Below are 22,058 nucleotides of genomic sequence, written 5' to 3' on the forward strand. Positions count from 1 at the left end.
CAATAATAACACAGATAATACAGTTTATTGCAGCAGACAAAGCTCCTAACTGAGCTGCCAGGGAAAAGTCGAACATGTTGAGTGTTGTCTGTGTTTACTCACGGAGAGACAGTTATGATTTCGGGCAGTTGGAATCCGGTGCTAGTTTGCATGGGTTTGCATAAGAAGCTGAGACGGTGTGATTGTGAGATTGATCGACTGTTTAGATAACAATTGTGTGCGCTTGTTGCTTCACACTATAAATATGGGCGACCATCTCATTCAATACATCACCTGTCATTGCAAAATAAAACCGGTTCAACCATTTATACGCATGGTATGATGTTGAGCATCTGTAAGACAGCTGGAGAGATCACAGATAAGGTCAGTGGAGCCAGATTTTAAATAAAAACTATCACAAATTATGAATTTGATCATTTTTACTCCACATTACATATACTGTGCTGTCCTAAATCCAATTAGACAGGCCAAGTTAAACCCTCCGGAATATAACATGCAGTTGTTCAGTGTTGTTGATACTTATAAAATGCTTAATAAAGCACATAATGACAAAATATTACGTAATTTATCACAATAATGATGGGAAATGATACGTATGTTTGAACATGCTGACTGAAGGGAAACACTTATGAATGTTGGCCCCTGGAACACCACTATATTGTTAAACCCTACAATGGGCCAATGTCATTCAATCTACTGGGTCAGATCGTAGCTGAAAAGTGCTTTATATGTATACAAAAGACAGCAGAATATGTAACAATATGGACTTGTACTTTTCTCTTATTATTAAAAATGATAGTACTTTAACTGCAACGCAAGTATAGTAAAGTACAGTAAAGTAATTGAGTTACATTTTATTCATTAACATTTAGTTAATAATTTCACTATGTTAGATCGCTAACAGTACCTGTATCGCTTGGTGGGTCACATGCCTGACTTTTTTCTTATTTTACACCAGTGGTCACCAACCCTCCTCCTGGAGATCTTCTTTCCTGCAGAGATTAGTTCCAACGTGCAGCTAACATGATGCCCCCTCTCCCTTATCCACACAAATGCATCTGATCCAGCCAATCAAGAACTCCTGAAGAAGTTAATGAACTGGAACAGGTGTAGCAGATTGTGGTTGGAACTAGACTCTTCAGGAAGGTAGATCTCCAGGACCAGGACTGGTGACCACTGTTTTAGACCGTCCCTAAAAAAAAAAGGCAAAAAAAAAAGGCAAAAAAAAAGAAGCACAGATCAGCGTGAATTCCTTGCTGGCCTAAGCTGGTCTATGCACAGTCATGCTGGTTGACCAATATACCAGCATCCAAAACAAAACATATGCTGGTTTTGCTGGTGACCACCAGCCATGCTGGTCTATGCTGTTTTTTCTAGCGGGTAAAAGAGTATCAAACGGAGATCTTCAGTTACTATGCCTTCAGTTACTAAGACTGCATTTCTTTATTGGAAAGGAACGCCTGCTTGAGCCTTTATTTCACAGAAGTAACAATACTTTAACTTGAGTGTTGTTTTAAGCTATTCTATTGACCTCTGCTTCTGAAGAAAACTATCATTCCTTCCTATTTTCAGTGAAGAAATATAAAAAATATTCAAACTGTACTGACCTCTTCTGGTCGTTAATGTAACAACAGTTCTCCATGTAGAACTCATATATGATCCTGCACATTCAATCAAGTCATATGAGTTATTTTGATTCAACGCCAGTGTAAAATTCGATTTATAAGGGGAGGTTAAGGAAAAAGTGAGCTCTGACTGTCTCAGTACTAATTTAAAGAGCTAGTACCAAACAACTTTTCTTTACGTTCTTTAGGAATGTGTTTATTCAGATGTAAGTGTGTTCACTCACAAAAAATACTGCTTAGCTGCCATACGTGCCCAGTTAATTCTGGATGTTTCTCTGCATGTAGACAGAGGGGTGGGGAGAGTAGCTGAAACCCATACTTAAGTAAAAGTATTGTTACTGTTGTAAATAATGAGTAAAAGTAAAAATACCTTTCTTCAGTACCAGTACAAAAGTGGCTTTTAATATTGGCTACTATTTCAATAGTCAGTGTCAGTATATTTGTTTTCTAAAAAAAGTAGAACTATTTTAAACATATTAATTCATATTCTGAATATATTATATTGCACCCATTTTGAAATCAAGGTTCAAATCACATTTTATTGCAATAAACAGTTTATTGCTGTTGACACATGTTATTAAGGAAGCCGATCCACATTATTATCAAGCCATTTTTGAAGTAGATTTTCTGTTAATCAGGCAAATGTTTAAAGGTGGTCTTAATCACTTTCAGGGCAGGGTTCAGCATCAGGAATGGGTTTGCAGCGTTCAACCACAGCATTAATCTCTCCAATCTTCACACCATCATATGTCCCAGTGACGGTGGTCCAGTGAGTGTCTCCATTGCTGTATGTACGACTCAGACGGGCTGTGAATGGGATGTCGGCGGTCATCCTTCTAGCATCCATCCTTACTGAGCAGTAATGATTGGGAGGAACCAGGACCTGTACCGACATGGAATGGCTGATGGTTTCTATCATCTTTGTCCCCTGGGAAAAACTGACAGTCTGTTCCTTGGTGAAGTCCACGTTGTCTGGGTTGATGATTGGGATTTTCCCTGTCATGATTGAGTTGGTTCCATTACGGGTTTCTCTACCAATATCCCAGAACTTCTCCACGGTGCTAGTCTTCTCCAAAAGGACTGTCTTTTCAACACTGGAACACTCATAATTGGTAGCTCTGGCCATTTGGATGGTTTCTGGAGGGTGATGGAACAGCTCGATCTGGTCAACGGCATACTCGACATGGGAGATGTGCTGGCTGTAAGTGTCCCTGTTAATGGTCAGCACGTCATATTTCTTGTACCAATACTCCTTGCCTTCCCAAGGCAGGAAAAAGGCTTCATGTTTAGTAACAACCTTGCCTAACCCATATTTGTTCTTACCAACGTAGATATCAAGTTTTGAGCATGTCTTCACTGAATATTTGGGCACAGAACCATAGGAGCCTTCTTTCCACTCCAGGAACTCAAAGTGGTCTTCATTGACTAAAACCTCAAACTTAGGGGCTGGATACTCAGCATCTGCATAAGGGTAGTTGCAGTACGGCCCTTTGCTTGCAGTGTAGAATCCAGCCTCACAGTTAAATTTGCAAATGTAATCAGTGCGGCCTGTGTAACCATTGTAGATGCCTACAGCCCCATTTGGAAGCGAGCCATCCCAGCTAACCCATTTTAGGCTGACATTGTCCTCGAACATGAACGGTGAGGGTTCCTCCTTAGAGGCTAATCCTGGGGGAGCGTCAGGAAGTACCACTGGAGTCCAGGCTTCAAGAGGTGGGACAACATCCTCCAGGTCAGGATTTAGATGTACCTCTGAATGAAGAGACACATTTAGGGGCCAAATTATTCAGATGATCCAGTATTCAAAGTTTGTAATTAAAGTGTATCATTTGGTCAATCTTTGGCCTGTTTACTATTAATACACCAGAAAAGTTTGTTTTCATGAAGTAGGCCACATTCCACACATTGATAAACTTTTACTTAATTTGTTTCAGTTTTAACACAATTTCTACAATTTCTGAGTTCAAGAACAGTCTTGCATCTGTAGAGCTCTATACGAGCTCACTCGACAAAAAATTTGTTGCATGTGTAATTTCTTTTTTTGTTCTTGCATACGCGTCTCCTTGCCTTAATAACAGCGGCAATCCTGTCAGGTAAGAATTATACCTGTCTCGTGACATAGTTCCTGCTCATTTTAGCCCACTTTTCCACTAACATTGTGCACCATGTCTGAGAAGAACACAACATTGGCATTCACACATTCCAGGATGACAATTGTAGTGTGCTTGTATGAGACTGGTTCAACAGACATGATGGAACATTAGGACTCTTTGACTGACTGGCAATATCACCAGACCTTACTCCCAGTTATCAGTTTGGAACAGCAGCAGAAATTCACATACACACATACAAACACCAGAACTGATGCTGTTATTAAAGGGAAATTCCACAATTTTTTCCAAACTTCTGCACAATTCAGTCATTAAAAAGTAAACAGAGTCATTCAGATTGGCTCAATGTGTAATGCTTCATTTTAGAGAAACCTACTGAGCCAGAATTGTTCACAGTGGTGGTGATAGGAACCAGACATTTGAAACATTTAACGCCTCTAAAATCTGCCTCACAAGAAATGGTTGTGAACATGCTGCCTGATGCCTGAGACATTGTTTTGTGATAGTTTTAAGGTTTTTCTTTTGGCCTAAAGCATATTTTTAACACTCATTCATGGCAGAAATATACATGCAAGCCACTGTAAGGTAAAATATTTTTTTGTTTGTTTTTGTTTTTTTATAATTATCAACATACACATAATACGTTCAGGTTGCATGTGGGTTCACATGTTAATTTGGGGGGTCAATAAAATGGCTATATTTCCATTATATACATCACAACTCATGGTTCCTATCACCAACACTGTAAATAAATGCGAGTTGGTAAGATTCTCGAGAACTGAGCAACAGACCACTCTGGACTACTTTGTTTATATCGAAATGATTGAATTTTTTCAAAATCAGTGGAATTCCCCTTTAAGGCAAGGGGACACATAATCAAGAATTAGAAAAGAAATTATTTGTCTGATACTACACAGTTTGGTTTGGCTGCACTCTAACAAAATAAGCCTCCCAAATCATGTCCACTAGAATTTATAAGCAACTTCATAGAAAAACAAGCTCTGTCATTTAATCATGGGTGCCAGATGCCTAGCATGAAAGCATACACATTTTAAACATATTCACTATTTCAGCCTTTTAATATTGTGTTGATGGCATTCTTAGTACTTACTACAGTCATCCAGGACATTTTATTAATGTCTCTCACTTTTACCTCCATGATAAGAGCAATCATAAGTCATGCTTTATGGCTACAAATAAGAATAGATGACACAAGTGCACTAAAAGTGTTTAAAAGAATGTGGTTCTAAAGTGAACTCACTGTTTGCTGCACTGAGCTCTGGGGTGGGGACTGAGATCAGTGATGGTAAGCAGGACTGCAGCACCACCAACACTAAAAGAACTGCTGCCCTCATCTGGTGAGCAAGCAAAAATACCATGTTAACGTCAGTGGAAAGTCAGCAAGTTATGCATTATTAAATTACACTGAATGAACTAATTTGCATTTCTTACAACATTACTACACATCATTAATCCAAAATCTCTAATATCATATACAAACCAGCCCTCTGTGAACAAAGATTCAAATAGTTCACATTTTTAGCAATTCTGTTAAATACAGCTTGAAATAACTCTGCACATATGGAAATACTGTGGGTTTTTATGATGGTCTTACAGCTCGAATGAAAACACCTGCTAAGTGAAATGTCTGCTGTGAATAACACATGCTTGCACAATATCAATAGCTTGTACTATATACTTTTTCATGCTTTATCACATGATTTAAAGCAAAATATAGTTAATAATGGTAATATTTAGTCATATGCATTTAAAAATATTACACCATTTATAATAAAACATTGTTCAAACAACAGCATTATTGATTTCGAGCTATAATATTAGTGTCTTTTACCTTGTTGGACTCCTTTTCAAGTGCTGATGCACGCAACTGTCAAAGGGCTCTTAAGCTCTTGTAATTGCCCCCAATAAACCAGTACTGGTGACCTCATCATAGGAGAATACAGTATTCACACTGCCACCAATACACCACCACTCAATAAACTGAATGTGTTTTTGAATGATTAAACTGGAGTTTAAGTTAAATATTTCATAATGTGGATATTATACCAAGACACTGCAAAGAACACTTTGTGAGGTCTCATAGTCAGTACGTCGCCTCACCTTCCCCACCCAATCCACCCCCCCCCCTAAAAAAAGGAATATCTAGATATTACTGCAGGTACTGGCACTTATGCTAGACTAATGATTGCAAAACTGGCCGTATCACCATGTGTTTTAATATGACAACATGACACTACTTAACTAAAACACAAAACATATCTTTGTGGTAAAAAAATCACATTAAAAACCAATGTGAAAGCAATTTTAGAATAAGAAATAAACACTAATTAAATAAAGAAGAGGATAGTGGAATGCCCCACTCCTCTGTGCTACAATATTCTAATATAGGCTTCTCAATGCTGCACAAATTAATGATCTAAATGATCCCAATATTCTCTGCAAGTAACACTTAATTACTGTAAAATCCAGCAATTTAACTTTGTCAAAAAGCTGCTTGACCTATAACTCCCAGAATGCAACACCTTACCACTGTAGTCACAGAGTACAGTAGATTATTGCAGGATGTCCTCTGTATTTTTCTAGCCTATTTTTTTACAGAGTGACCTGAACACAGCCTTTGAATTCACTGAACAAAGTATCTTCTTTCATCAAGATAACCACAAACTCCAACCTCTTTCAAGTATATATCAGTATATGAAATGAGTTTTATCAATGACTGTTGATCCTGCAAAAAGGCTCATGGACCTCTGATAAATCCGTTGCTGGGCTGAGAGTCAGGGTCAATCCTCAGACTATTGGTGAGTGTCCTTGGCATGTTATCATCAGTATTTATGACCCAAACCTGTTGACACACTGTTTTTCACTGATGGGTCAGCGATGATAATGTAAGCCATCTCCGAAGCACTTTATCACATTTTTCCTTTCACTCACTGATTTTGCTGAGGAGGTGGAGATGATTTTACAGAGATACTGCATGAAGAAATGTTAAGAGATACTGTCATTCACTGTTTCATTCACTTGCATGAGTACTTGAGTGCAACTGACTTTGAAAATCAGTTTAGTAATTTGACCAATAATTAATTTAAATATTAATAAAATATATTTAATGTAATTTGGGCATTCACATTGGTATTCTCATGTTCTCTTGCACTCACACATTGTATTGACCAGCAAGTGTTCTTCCCAAGTATGATCCTCAGTGTTATTCTGTCAAATGAAATATATACATGAATCATGGAAGATTACAAAATATCCAGTGTTGTAGTAATCCAGATTATTTATTTATTTATTTAGAATTTGATGTTTATAAACCAAAATGTCTGATACAGAAGTGTGATATTTTTTAAGTATGTCAAAAACTTCTCACAGTGTTTGTTTTTTATGTTACAACAACAACAACAACAACAATAATAATAATAATAATAATAATAATAATAATAATAATAAAACCTTCTTATTATTGTTTTATTACATTTTTTATCCTTAATAAAATCATTTTTTAAGATATTTTATTGTTATTTTCCAAATAGAAAATACTGTTATAAATTTGAGTTCAGACGGGCCACCTCTAAGTAGTTCCTATCCTACACAGTAATTAGTAGGGTTACTTTTTTAGCAGTCAAGACACACTCATTTTAATCAAAGACATTAAAAAATCACTAGTTGCTGTTTTCGTGTCTGTAAATATTTCTTTCATATTGTAGCGCCTTTATCTGGTTATTAATGTACACCAGTTAAAATTCATAAAAAGTCTTACATATTGAATAAAGTCAAAATGATGCCTTCATCAATTAATGTCAATTTTAATTGATTGAAAGTCAATTTAAATTTCTGTCAATTTCTGAGAAGAGAGAACTGTCTCAGTGCAAGATTTAGGAGATATTGAAGTCAAATGGAATAGAAAAGAAAACTAAGTAGAAATCAGTATTTTATTTACTTGAACTCAAGTAGAATTATTGGGCAAAAAAATTAAGTCACTTTTTAGGCAGAATAACAATGTTTTAAATTATGCTAAGCTTACACTTTACTTAACTTTGTTAAGGTAACCGGTTACCTCAATTTTTTAAAGTAAATTCAACTTATCTGGGCTTACAGTGCAACTTTTTTGACTGCTACACTTCCTCTAGCAGTGCTGCTTTGGCCCTGTCCCATTTGGCGCACTTGTGGTCTCGTAGTCCTCACTTGCACATATTACGCCAAAATGTGTCCCATTTCTAATTTTAGTGTTTCAAGGGATGCTCACATTTTTGTTGATCAGACTACATTCCAATTTCCGTATGTAACTTGAGCGGAAATGCATCTGCCGAGTGCTGACTAGCAGGTAAGAGAATAAACAAGGAAATAAATGTAAACAGGTTGATGTGCCTTGCAAGCAGGAAGAGTAAAATCGGATCTCATCTGGTCAAACTGGGGACACAATTTAGTTAAAAGCATAAATGGAATCCGGCCAAAGTATATCCAGACACGACACGGGCATGGAACACGTTAATGCAATGTTTAAACAGCTCTAAGTGCAGCCCAGCGTGGTTAAGGTCGCACTGATGTAGGCGCAGCAGTGGCCTCTTTTCCAAAATTCCTTGAGATACGTTCATCAGTGCAGGAGTTTGCTTACAGCTGTTTTACCAGCATGTTTATTAATTTACCTTCTCGTTGAGCTGCAGTGTGCTTGTAATCTATATTGAGCCACTGTAGATAATCACAGCTTATTAAAAGAAAACAGGATAATTGATAAGATAATTTTGCAGGTTACAGTACATGCATAGCCTGTCCTAAATACACACTCATAACACTCTTACACACCCAGCACTTCCGAGGTGTCCACGTGTCCACACGGCATAGATGATAGCAGTTGTGGGCTTGGAGAAGAACCGCAGGACTGAGGGTGCTTTTTTAAGTCAGGCCCTTCATATTTAACCCAACTAGCTGTAGAGTGTTGCTAGACAGTTTATTCCCAGCTACTCTGTTTTGAAAGTTTCTACATTTGCTCATGAAGGCTACAAAGCAAAATAGTCACTTCATAGGAAAACTTGTGGAAAGCTCTAGTGTAAAGATCAATCCTATCTGCAGTCTCACAGGTCCAGATGTGATGGTACACTCAACAACATTGCCTGATGGACAATTGCCGTTTGTTGACAATTGTTGTTAGCCCATGAATGTAATGTAAGTCAGCATGGCTATCAAACACCACTTAAGCATGTGTGTTGTGCGTGCAGGCTTTTGCAAAGGAAAAACAGTTCCATTAGTTACTGATATCATTTTGTTAAGCTGAACTGTTTCAGAATGTTACATTTTTCATTATCTGGCATCACAGATGTGGATATCATACCAAGCTAATGCAGTGGGCAGTTAGTGGCTCTTTTAATAGATTGCATCTCCACAGCCCACTACTTGGGTTATTTTATTAAAGAGTTCATTCAATAGAAAACCTACAATATTCTCACTTTTTTGAAGTGAAAAGTTTGATGTCTGATGTAAGCACTACAAAAGTTCCCAGTCCATACAGTCTGCAGAAAAAGCCTGCTGTGAATTCATTCTTTTTATGATTCAATACTGAAAAACAGGGTATTTACATATATCAACCAATTTTGCTTACAGCAGTTTAGTTCTGCCCATTCACACTGAAGTTATAAGGAGTGTTTCAGCCCAGACTACTAAGAGAAACTTAATGAGTCAGAATTGTTCACAGTGGTGGTGATAGGAACCAGACACCTCTAAAAGCTCCCTCACCAAAAGCTATTACACAAAAGTGATTATGAGTACTAATGTCTCCAACATTGTTTTAATGATAGTTTTGTGTTAAGGCCTTGGCCTAAAATATACTTTTAAAAACCCATTCATGATGAAGGGGTGTGGTGAGGCAAAATAGTCCCCAAAGAAAGTGTAAATAAACATCTATATTTGCATTGTAGACATCATGACCACAGGTTTCTATTACCACCACTGTAAACAAATCTGAGTCAGTACAATCATCTACAAAGCACCATCAAAACACCATGAATTACTTTGTTTACATCCTAACAACTGCGTTATGGAGAAAAAGAGGAATTTCCCTTTAACACTTTACGTGGCTAGGGTTCGCTGGAGGGCCCAAAATTTTATTACCCACTTCTACAACCCAAGAATAGCTTACCCTGTTTACATTGAAGTCCCTGTAGTTACTGAATAATAAGCCTTCAAATGCAATAAGCCTGAGATTTTAAGGGGTTAGTAAAAAGTAACAAAAGCAGCCTGTTTAATTCTAAAGGATAAAAAAAGTTTGAAATGCTGAATGACTGACTGAATGTTTTGTCACACAAAAATCACATGTGGACTTCAAAGGTGACCAGAGCACAGCCTCTGAATTCACTGAGCAAAGTATCTTCTTCCATCAAGATAATCACAATCTCAAAGCCTCTTTCAAGTTTTATAATATGAGTTAATGTTGAAATGTCAACCTCTTTATCAATGACTGCTGATCAGGCAAAAAAGGCTGATGAACATCTAATAAAGCAGGTCATCAGGAACAGTACTGATATGCGTCCTTGAGGAAATGCGTCTTTATTACCCAAGTCTGATGACACACTGTTGTTTATGGTGATAATATCGGTCATATTTTATTTTTACTACTGATTTTGCTGAGGAGGGAGAGATTTTACTGAGATACAGCTATTAAAAGATATTGTCAGATCTGTTTCATTCATTTGTGCATGTCCTTGATGGAAAAAAGCCAGTTTTTCTCTTGAAATGTGTTTTATTTAATTTTACTCTATGGAATTAAGTGCTGTGTATGATAATGTACAACTGCCATAAAATTGTGTTTTGCCAGTATGATGCAGACTGTTCATTCGGGAAACTGAATAAATGTTAATAAAGGTTAATCAAGCTAGCTAAGCTTTAAAAATGCAGATTTCTAGTTACCCTAGAAGACTTTCTAGAGTTGTAGTAAGCATTGCAGTTTGGAAATGCAGAATTATTTATTTATTTTTCTGCTTAGAGTGAAATTAAAAACTTTCTGCGCAATTCAGCTGTTGAGAAACAAAATCATTCTGTGGGGTTTAATGTGAAATGGTTCATTGTGGAGAAATTTACAGACACTTTCCAGTCGTGATGATAGGAACCAGGGATCAAGATATCTATAACACAGATATAGCCATTTTATTTACTTTTCAAAATGAACAGTGAGAGTACACATGTCTTATATGCAATGTTGTTAATGGAAAAATAGTGGTAACCTCCCAAAATTAGTTTTCTTTGGGGAATATTTTTCCTAACAATGACCTGTATGTATCCCTCCACTATGAATGCATTAAAAAACTATCCCAAAACCTTGTCTCAGCACATTAATAACCATTTCATGTAATAGCTTGTTGTGAGCGAGTGTTTTGGTGCAGACGTCTGGTTCCTATCACGACCACAGAGAGCAATTCTGACATGGTAAGTTTCTCTTTAACAGAACATTTCACATCAAACCACCCTAACTGAAAATTCAGTGGAATTTGCCTTTAAAAAACAAACATGTTTGACATAAAAACATGATAGAGAAACTCAAGAGTGGTGTTGTTATTAATCTTTATTATTTAGACTTTTGCATCAAAACTGCTGCAAGACAGGGTATCACACTTCTCAAACGTAGTGTTTTAAGCACAGTCAGTTTGGTCAAATACACTTTTGGAAGCTTTTTCAAAAATGGCATTTTGCAATTATATTGTCCTGATTTCAGAAATGTTTCACTGTGCTTGTATGAGTCTATGCGCAAGGCTTAGCGTCTGGAATCGGCTCACAGCGGTCCACCACTGCTCGGACCTCTCCGATCTGCACGCCATCGTAGACGCCATTAATAGAGGTCCACTGGGTTTCTCCATTTGCGTATGTCCGGCTGAGCCTGGCCTTGAAAGGGATGTCAGCGGTGATCTTGCGGCCCTCCATGCGTGCAGAGCAGGAGTGGTTGGGCGGCACCGTGAGCTGCACGGACACCTCATGGCTAAGAGCTTCCACCATGGTGGTTCCTCGGTTGAACTGCAGAGTCTTCTCTCCAGTGAACTCCACTCCAGCAGTGCCAATCAAGGGGATCTTGGCGGTGATACCTGCCGTGATACCAAGCATGGTGGATCGGCCAATGTTCCAGGTGCTCTCCACCTCCGTGGTCTTGGAGATGGTCACCGTCTTGGTCACGGCCTGGCAGTCATTGTTGGTCACGCTGGAGATCCTCATGGTTTCTGGTGGGTAATGGAAGAGTTCAACTTCATCGATACCATATTCTACGTGGGAGATATGTTGAGTGTAGGCGTCTCGGTTGATGGCCAGAACTTGGTACGTCTTGTACCAGTACTCATCACCCTCCCAAGGAAGGAAGAAGGCTTCAAACTGAGGTACAACCTTGCCAAGCCCATACTTGTTTTTGCCTATAAATATGCCAACACCACCACAAGTTCTGACAGCGTGGTTGGGAACTGATCCATATGAGCCATCCTTCCACTCCACAAACTCAAAGTTGTCTAAGTTGACTAGGACATCGAACTCAGGGGCATGGTATTCTCTGTTACCATAAGGGTAGTTGCAGTATGGGCCTTTGCTAGGTGTATAGAAGCCTGCTTCACAGTTGTACTTGCAGATGTAATCGGTACGTTTGGTGTACCCATTGTAGATGCCGACTGCACCGTTGGGAAGAGAGCCCTCCCACTTGGTCCAGTTAAGATTGACGTTGTCGCCAAACAAGTGTGAATAGCTCACTGGTTCCTGAAGATCTGGAGGTGTTAGGGGGCCAACGACTGGAGCATTATTGGAGAGATCTGGGACTTTACCCTCTAGGACGGGGTTCAGTAGAGGTACTGCATTAAAATAAGAAATGATAACAAATCCCCGTTATGACATACAGGAGAAAGATACGCTGCTTTGATATTTTGTTTGTCACTTTACTTCAGATTATAGACTGAAAAATTACAAAGACTTCAAGACTGTGAAATTGTACAGAAATTAAAAGATCCAAAATTGAGATTTTGTCAACAAAAACATGTTGAACTCAAAACCTTTAAAATGCATTATTATAATTATAAATTTACTATATACCACTATACAGTCATAGTCAAAAGTTTGGACACCCCAGTCAAATTATGTTTTGTTGATTTTCTAAGTAAAAATTAGTCTACAGAGAACACGCGTCTATGCATTTTAATGCACAATTACAGTTTATTTTTCAGAATTGAACACACTGGGGAAAAACTAAAATTGTGGGGTGTGAAAAAGTTACGGTGTCTTTATATTGTATATTTTAATCTAATATGGTAAACCCAGTAAATAAATAGAAATTATGCGATGAAATGTGTAGAAATGTCACATTTGGGCTTGTTCTCTGTAGAGTATGTGTTAACTTATTTGCACTTAGAAAAATCAACAAAATTTCAACATTTGACTGTCAGTTTTTAAACATATGCATATGACTGTAAATGTGTTAATACAACTTGAAGATAAATACACCACCTTTCTCTGCATGTGATGTTTTCTCCACTAACTTTTTCAGGTTGCTTATTGGTTTCTCTGGTGTCTCAGCAGCAAGGGCACACAAAGCCCCCAGATGGAGTGCAGCAATGATAGCAAACAGCTTCATCTACAAAATACATATGTTGTTTTTTCAAAATTAGCAGTCATCTGAAAATCATTCAGTACTGCATATGTGGCCTTTGTCACAGTATGGACAGTTCTCTCAGTTGCTTACAATTAAAACTGTTGTCTTGTATAAAATGCTTGACAGATTTGGTTTTTGAATAAAAGAATATGTTCATAATTCACACATCCACATATTTTTGTATAGAAGAGCGCACGTACCTTTGTAGTCTGACCCCTCTGTGCAGATCATCCTGACTGTTCAGGCTTATATAGCACATTTATGATCTCTCAAGTCATAAACTCCAGTCATTCTATCACACTCTCAGGGCTCATCGTTACTGTAGCAACTAAGCATAACACTGCATTGTAATATGACACATTTCCAAATAGACAGGTGAGAAATAGACTATTTGTGATAATATACATTATTAACCTTATAGTGATAAGGCTCTTTAATATGATGACAGACTACACGTCTGTAATAATATGGTGAACTGTAACATTTGTCTTTCTTGAAAAGTTAACATATCTTCTCTCAAGTAGAAAATGAACTGGACTGTTTACAATGTTCTTTGTGATGGGTGGCATTGCCCAATTTACTTTCAATAAAAATCACCTAATGGCAGCAACCATGAGAATTAGCATAAACTTCCATAGCTGGCAAAAAACGAAATGGTAAACAAACTGTGCTATAGAAGAACAGCAGGATACCTTAGCCAAAACAGCACTTTCATTATGACACTGTAAAATGAACTACTCTGCCAAGTCAGCCTTATATCTGCAGTAATGTTTCTGAACATATCTCTGCTACTTTAGATCATGAGAAGATCCTTGTTTCACCACACTGTCCTCATTGTAGCAGTCTACTGCATGCTAATCTTGATCTCATCTCTTTATAAGTCCTAGATCTTTTAGGCTTCTTGTTGTTCTGACTTGTAGTAAACCCTCTGGGGTCTGTTGCTGTTGTTTACTTATTGTGGTAGACTTTCACATGCCTGCAATATTCTTGATTAATCTGTTCAACAGCTTTACCTGATGTTTAACATATTCTTTGACTATTCTATCTTGACTAATTTTTATCCACTAACTCATCAGTTTTCAAGGGATAGACACAGAACCAACCCCAAAATGTTCCGTCTGATTGTATACATCCTTTTGATTTGATGTATGGTTTCCACAAAGCAATTGAAGTTGGATTTTTTACCATAGGAATGAATAGCAGAATGCTCAAAAAATGGCTGTTTGATTCTTTTGTACCTTATTATATGACACACATCTGCATTGAAAAACATTGCAAATGGGATGCTCTGGAGCAGCTGTCCATGATGCCCAATGCCAATTGTCAGCTAGAAGGGTATAAAGCGCCCCAGCATTGGGCTTCTCTTTAGTGATAGTGCTCCTTCCAATAGCTTACCTTTGCAAAAAGTTGGAGTAGCTTTTGTAAGCCAGACCTAATCATCCAACATCCCGACCTGACCTCACTAATGCTTTCATGGCTGAATTTCAATCAAATCCTCACAACAGTTTTCAAACATCTACACTGTAAAAAAAAAGTTTGCAAACAAAATAAATCTTAGTGCCAATTTTCACTACCTTTTTTCTTGTTTACTCAACTTCTGTAAATACTTAGTTCTACTGACTGATCTTCTGTTGTCAGCACTGAAAAAAAAATTTAGTTGACCTAACAAAAGAATGTTTGTTGTTCTAAGAAGTACAATTAGTCAAAACTCTTTGAATCATACCAACTTTTTTCTTTTCAGATTGTAGTGTCAGCATAGAGTAAGATGCAGGGGAGGCCATGGTTCCACAACAAGTGCTCTTTATCAACCCTCTTATTATTTTTTGGTTCAATTTGACACCATTCAATGTTTATCATCTCTAAATGATCTAAAATGATTGACACCATTTTTTGCTTCATATTTAATGACTTTTACTAATTTTATGGGGACAACTGGGCAAAAATAAACTTAACATGATGATATGTTTTTAATATCCTTTACATATGTTGTATACCTTAGTGTTCTTTGGGGTCAGTTTTGACCCCAGGCTGTTTTAGCTGTGTAAAACATAAGAAATATCAACATTTTACACACATTTGTTTTGGTTGTTTTGAGTGATATTGAGATCGCTATAATTTTATAACTTTATAATCTTTAAAAAACTTCCCTCTACTTTAGGGCCCTAACCTAACATAACCACACCTGTAGAAGTGCGAGAACCACTGATAGTTCACACCTCATGGGAGGGACAGAATTCCTTCCAAGATTCAATTCCTTCCAGAATTCCTTCCAAGGCTCAAACTGACCCCAAGGATATAGGATGTCAGTAACTTTCAGAATAACAGGAGTGCAGAAAAGCATGTAACACAAAGCCAAACCCATGAAGGAGGTCACCAGTAGCCAACTACTTCTATTCTGCAGTGACTAACCTTCAACACAAATCACTCACAGCCCAACACAAAGATAACACAATAAACACATACTACATACCTTTAACTGATGAACAACATTAACAACATTTAAGTCCCTTTTTCCAGAGGGCGCCTCCTGGTGTGGTCATCAGCACAGCCAGCGCCAGCCAGCATGGCATTTGGCAGATTCTTTTACCCAGCTGTAAAAAGCATGTAGTGTTTTAATCCTGTTACAGAGGTAGGTGAATGTAGTGCTAGGCATCTTGCTCAAAGACTATTTTTGATATAGCATGGTGTTCTTGCTCCAGCAGGGAACCCTGTTCTGCTGTGTGCTGCCCATGGGTGAGGGGAAAAACTTAACTTGCCCCTTACCCGATAAACACAAAATGCAGCTTTTAAATGATCATTCCGTTTATAGAAGATAAAGATTCATTCAAAACCTATATCACCCATGTGAAAAAGTAATTGCCCCCATAACCTACTAACTGGTAGTGCCACACTTGGAAGTAACAACTGCAATCAAATGTTTGTGATAACTTGCGATGAGTCTTTTACATCGCTGTGGAGGAATTTGGGTCGACTCTTATTTGCAGAGTTGTTTTAATTTGACTACATTGGAGGGTTTTCAAGCGTGAACTGCCCGTTTCAGGTCTTGCCACGGCATCTCAATGAGATTCAGCTCAGGACTTTGACTCAGCCACTCCACAACACTAGGCTTTTACTTCAGCATTGGACAAAATACTCTTGATTTCAGACGAAACATTGGATGAGCAGGTGTCTACAAACCTTAGGACATAAAGTGTATCTCTGAACATGATATTAGAAGGTTCTTCAGCATTTTTTCCCCAGAGAAAGACATTTTAGTGACTCTAGCACAAAATGCATGGTTCTGCTGTATGTCTGTTTAAAAGTATTCATATTTGAATGGACTAAAAGTCAGAGGGGGTGGGGGTCCATGGTTTTTGCAGTATCTACTCTATGATGGAGATGCATGAGTGCTTTTTTGCCACAAGGACACTGGATTTGCTGCACTTCTGAATGGATAAATAAAAGATGCTCATACTCTTCTCCAGCCCTCTCCTTTTGCTCAGATGAAATGCCCTAGTAAATTTTCCCTCATGTGGAATAATGGCAAAGGTGTGCTTAGTATCACCCTGTTACCTTTCCCCTTCACTTTGGAAATACTTCAGTGCTGCCAGTATTTAGGCTAATGCACCAGCCGTGAGACTCCCCTGAATTTATGTTAGCATTTTTACATGAAATGTTCCAGAGGAAGTCCTTCAGATCACATTACAAATCACATGATGGTAGACCTGGGTGGTGATGGCATTTAAAGCAAGAGTGTGGTGGGGCAGTAGCTGTGAGATCATATTTGCTCCAACCCAAGTTTGTTTGGAAGTATTATATGATTTTATTATATTGGTGCTACTTGTAATTAAACAGTGATGGATTCTGGTATCAAGGCTGAAGGATAATGTAGAAAATTGCCTTCTCCCATAATGCTTGTACAAACCCAATTCCAAAAATGTTGGGACATAAAAACAGAAAGCAGTGATTCATAAATCTACACACTTAAAAAAGTTGTTTTTTCAAGGGTTCTTTAGTAAAGAAAGTGGTCCTATATAGAACGATTAACACTCAAAGAACCCTTTGCATGATTAAAGGTTTCTTTGCATCATGAAGGGGTTCTTCAGATTGATGGAGAATGTGTGGTAGATGGTTTTATATACTTGGTGATATAAAGTGATTCTGATTCAGTGCGGGTAACATAAAATACCACAAATCTCTTCTTGTGGAAAACCATCTCTGTAAGAACACATTGTACAGATTTTCAATTTCATTTGCAAATACATTTGGCCAGAGAATGTATTTGTTTATAGGTTTAACACATTTTTGTATCTTTTCTAAGTAAAAGGAAATGCGTCAAAGTGATTGTGGTAACTGACCATATGCTGGAGATGCAGCAAATACAGATTAGGTTGAACATTATTCCTTTAATAAGAAGACATAGCATTCATTAGCTTTCCCCAATGACGAGGCCTTCACATGCAGCACTTTAACTGTACCTCTAAATGCCCATGTGTCTCTCACAGTGTGAGTAATTACAGCTGGGTAACAGGATCATTCATGGGCTGAGTAGATCCTAATGGCACAGAGCTACTCTACTGGGAATTTCAAGCAATGAGTCCTTTAATGAGCCTGTTATAGAGGCTGTTCTCAGATCAGCTGATTATGCATCCCAGCGTGCTTTGCTCTAGGCACGGCATCCGAATACTGAGCCCAAAGGCAGTTTCTGGGACTGTCCTATTAATCACCAACACTGACATTATTCATTATATTTATTTCTCTGCTGTTTCACATTCTGTTCTTTCTCTGACTGTCATGAATATTTTACACATGAAAAAGATAAAACTCACTTAGTGAAAGAGTTTACATGCACTTAATAATTCAATCGTAATGAGATTTCAGCAGTTATCTGATTATTCAAGTGGTCATGTAAACAGCATACTCCAATATCTTAGATCGGGTTAAGGTTGTTATCAGGTTTCTAGAAATCTGATAAAGAGATTTTAGCACAGTAATCCGGCTTTTAGTACATGTGTACACTTACTCTGATTTCTTTTGTTTTTCTCAGTCAGTCATGTGCAAAAACAGACTGCTGTCCCAGAAACAGCAAGCAGCATCTATCACAGCATCTGTGAGATGGAAATAAAACACTTTTGGAGTGAAGATGACCCAACCACATAGTTTCCAGTAAAGCGATTCAATGTTTAAAAAAAACATCACATCTTATTCTGTGGTGCTTATCAGGGTGGTTGCAAAGCAGAAAACCAATTACTGTCTGACTTTAAAGACCCAGCGTTTTCCCATTATCTGTTTACCCAAGTGCATGTAAACAAATTACTGACAAAATCTGATTTTCTGCAGTTATCAGATTAGCAAATGCATGTAAATGCACTCAGTGAGTTCTCTATCGCATGATAGAGTCATGCCAGGCCAGTGATATAAACACCCCCTATAAACACAGGCTACACATACAGCAAATAACACAACAGTGTAAACTATGAGCAATGTACAAAACTATACACAGCAACACAGTTTATGCAGTACTAAATCCCACAGAGGTACAAGGTAGTTAATATTCACATTATAGCAGTGGTAACTGGATGAAAAAAAGACTATTTACAAAACAAATTAAATGCATACAAGAAATTAAATTTGAAACTGTATCCAGATCTCAGCTTAAAAACTAAAACATTTCATGGAATGAATGGAATACCCCATGCTTTGTTCCTACAAACCTGTTATTAGACTTTTGGCTATTGTTATTTTTGATCAATATTCATTTACACATCAGCATCCTCCTAATCTTTCCTACAGAGTAAAGTTTACAACCTGATTAATTTCAAATCAATAGTATAGTTAGCAAAACATTTTTAAACTGGAACTGGAATCAAAATCAAGATTTAACTCATGTTCTCCCTTAAGTCATGGTGGATTGGCTCACTTATAAAAATGCAAATAAGTTCAATAAAACATCAGGTCTAAAAGCCGAGAATGAACCCTGAAGCCAGTCAGTACGGCGTGAGTTCATTCCACTCGCTCACTTTCCTCTCTCCCTAAAACTCTGTTCAGACGGAGGAGTGATGAGGCTGCCTTGTACTTTATCAAATATAAATGGCTTTTTGTCTTCCAACACATTTGCATAAAGCAGCTGCAAGGAAACCTGCCTGCCCACATTTGTGCACATATGACATGCTGAAAAGGAGCAGATTTTATCCTCTTGGGAGCAAAAGAGAATAAAATGAGTGAATTCAGTTCACAGAAAATTACGCCTAGAAGGTTTTATGACATGAAACTGACACGAAATGAAAGAAACAGACATCATGAAACGAATGACATTTCAGTTTTATTAAGCATGTCTCCTAGTAACTGTTCTCAACAGATTGTTTCCTTTGATAAAGATACTTTTCCACAAATAAGCTGAAATGTGTACAAGCACCCTTTTAATATGCCATAAAGAATTCATAGAAGAACTATTGTTCTTCCCAACTCTGGTCCTAGAGGACCCCTGCATAGTGCAGAGCATCCAGTGTACTTAAACAATCCCACAATGCACCACAATACGTTTTGTGACATTGTGTAAACAATGTTAAGTTTCAAATCCCACTCCACACATATATGGAAACTAAGCTGCAAAAACAGCCAGCTTTGAATTGACCATTTTTGTGATGTCACGGAAATCAACACATTTACACACATATATCTATTCAGCTTACAGTGGTTTAGCCCTGCCCATTCATGCTGAAGTTATAAGGAGTGTTTCAGCCTGGACTCCTTTTTGAAAGAGACACAGGGTAGTCAGAACTGAGATCATATATATACTCTTAAACTAACACAAATAGTCTGCTTAATTCTATGGGATGAAGAAAGGTTAGACAATGGTTGTTGTAAAAATGAATTCTGACTGATACATAAAACCACACAAATGTTGTAAGTGGACCTTAAAGTGGTTGTGTTAAAGCAGTGAAAACACTAAAATGTGCAGAGCCTCCAGGACCAGGATTGAGAAACAGTGCTTTAAGGATAAAAAGTGGTTCTTCTATGGCGCATTTGACAATCCTTTTCATAAGCATTCTGTTAATAAACAAACTGAAATGACACTGAGATTATTATGCATCACTGAAAGCTACAGATGTATGTCAGATGACAGCAAGAGTCAGTGAAACCCACTGGCATCATCATGAATGAACAGACCGATTTATTCCACATGACAATGGCATATGATGAACGCTTTACTTCAGCAAATGTGGTGTGACATAACATTCATAAACAGGAAATGACGTCATGTGGAAAAATGTTTGATAACCACTGACCAAACCACAAAGGAATTGTTCACACTGAATTTGTTTTATTACAGAAAAATGACATATTCATGCCCAATTAGTCCAAACGCTTCCAAACTGCTTTGTACTTTCACTGAAAAAGCAATGCATCATGATCACATGCATATATTACATAGTAACACAATTTTTTTTTTGGCAATAATCATATTGATGAAATGTATTGCGTTTGTGTGGAAATGATGTATGTCTTTGAGACACTATTAGAGTCCACAATGAGGCATCATTCGGTTAGATCTTCACCAGGCAGCATTACTGGATCTCTGCATGCTTTTGGAGTATCATCCTTGGGTGCACAATTTAGGATGACTGTGAATTTTTCAGAGCAGCCATGCCTGCAGCTTGCCTCTGGCTCATTCGTCTTAGTTTAATTAGACACTCTTGTAACAGATGCCACGCAGCTCTGTTTCTCTGACTCAGCTGACACTGAGTGGAAACAAACCCTCGTGCTATCTCAGCTTTTTTTATTTGTTTTTGGGGGTGATACAGGAACTCAGAAACAAAGCTGTCACTTTGCATTTAGGAGATGTTAAGGTTTCTTGCCACACTGGCGTGATTTGAAGGCTATGTTTTGGTTTGTTTAGTTGCGGGAAAGAAAGTAGCTCACTTGTCCGACAGGTGCTGGAAGGCAGTCTTGATGGGGTATTTTGAGTATTGTGCATGGACCTGGGGGTATTCAACAAAGCAGCATTCCTCAGTTAGCCAGATAACTTAAGCCCAAAGATGAGGACTGTCCAATGGGAATATCCCTCAGCTCTTTTCCTATTAGACAGGCTTGAGTTTAGGCTTAAGTTATCTAGCTAAACTGAGAACTCTGCTTTGTGGAATACCCCCCTGGACTAAAGAAAGAGATGCTTTGTCTTTATTTTGGTGGTGAAAGAAGCAAAAACTTGCAGGGAGAACTTTAGACATACAAAAATGAGACCTTTTTTCTAGACTCTACAAAATTCACCAAACATTAATAATAGACATGCATTGGTATGTGTTAGGGGAAGTGTGGTCTAGAACTGGTGGTGATTATGAGCTCAAAGAAAATGTATAGGAGTAAGTTCCAATCTAGTTGAAGTGACTATAATATCAGATCAACGAACCCTCAAGACTGTCATGAAATTTATAGGACTGCAAAAAAATAAATATTTTGATATTCGTTTATTTGTGTGAATTGACGAATAATCAATTAATCAGCTTAAATGTGGCCTGTAAATATGCAGAGCTGTATTAATAAAATGTTGGCAATGTTGTTCTGACAAACTAAGGTACTGTTCACCAAGAACTAAATTACCACCACAGAAAAAAAAACAAAAAAACATTGGCACTTTGTTTAAACCTGGCCGTAATTTCGAGATACAGTAAGTAATAAACAATAAAAATAAGCAATATAATAAATTTTGATGGATGGAAATTA

General features: G+C 37.7%; 2 protein-coding genes across 2 annotated transcripts; both read right to left on the reverse strand.

Moving 5' to 3' along the window:
* Positions 1–2,144: 2,144 nt before the first annotated feature.
* Positions 2,145–5,714, reverse strand: LOC118827547 (natterin-3-like). Its single transcript, XM_036598949.1, has 3 exons — positions 5,589–5,714; positions 4,998–5,091; positions 2,145–3,377 (listed from the first exon to the last, which is right to left on the reverse strand). The coding sequence occupies exons 2-3, from the start codon at positions 5,089–5,091 to the stop codon at positions 2,284–2,286; spliced, it is 1,188 nt and encodes a 395-aa protein (XP_036454842.1). The 5' UTR covers positions 5,589–5,714; the 3' UTR covers positions 2,145–2,283.
* A 5,579-nt stretch (positions 5,715–11,293) lies between these two features.
* Positions 11,294–13,645, reverse strand: LOC118827609 (natterin-3-like). Its single transcript, XM_036599034.1, has 3 exons — positions 13,559–13,645; positions 13,214–13,340; positions 11,294–12,564 (listed from the first exon to the last, which is right to left on the reverse strand). Exons 2-3 carry the CDS (start codon positions 13,338–13,340, stop codon positions 11,483–11,485), a joined length of 1,209 nt encoding a protein of 402 aa, XP_036454927.1. The 5' UTR covers positions 13,559–13,645; the 3' UTR covers positions 11,294–11,482.
* Positions 13,646–22,058: the final 8,413 nt, after the last annotated feature.

This window comes from Colossoma macropomum, unplaced genomic scaffold, assembly GCF_904425465.1.
Source record: "Colossoma macropomum unplaced genomic scaffold, Colossoma_macropomum, whole genome shotgun sequence".
NCBI lineage: Eukaryota > Metazoa > Chordata > Actinopteri > Characiformes > Serrasalmidae > Colossoma > Colossoma macropomum.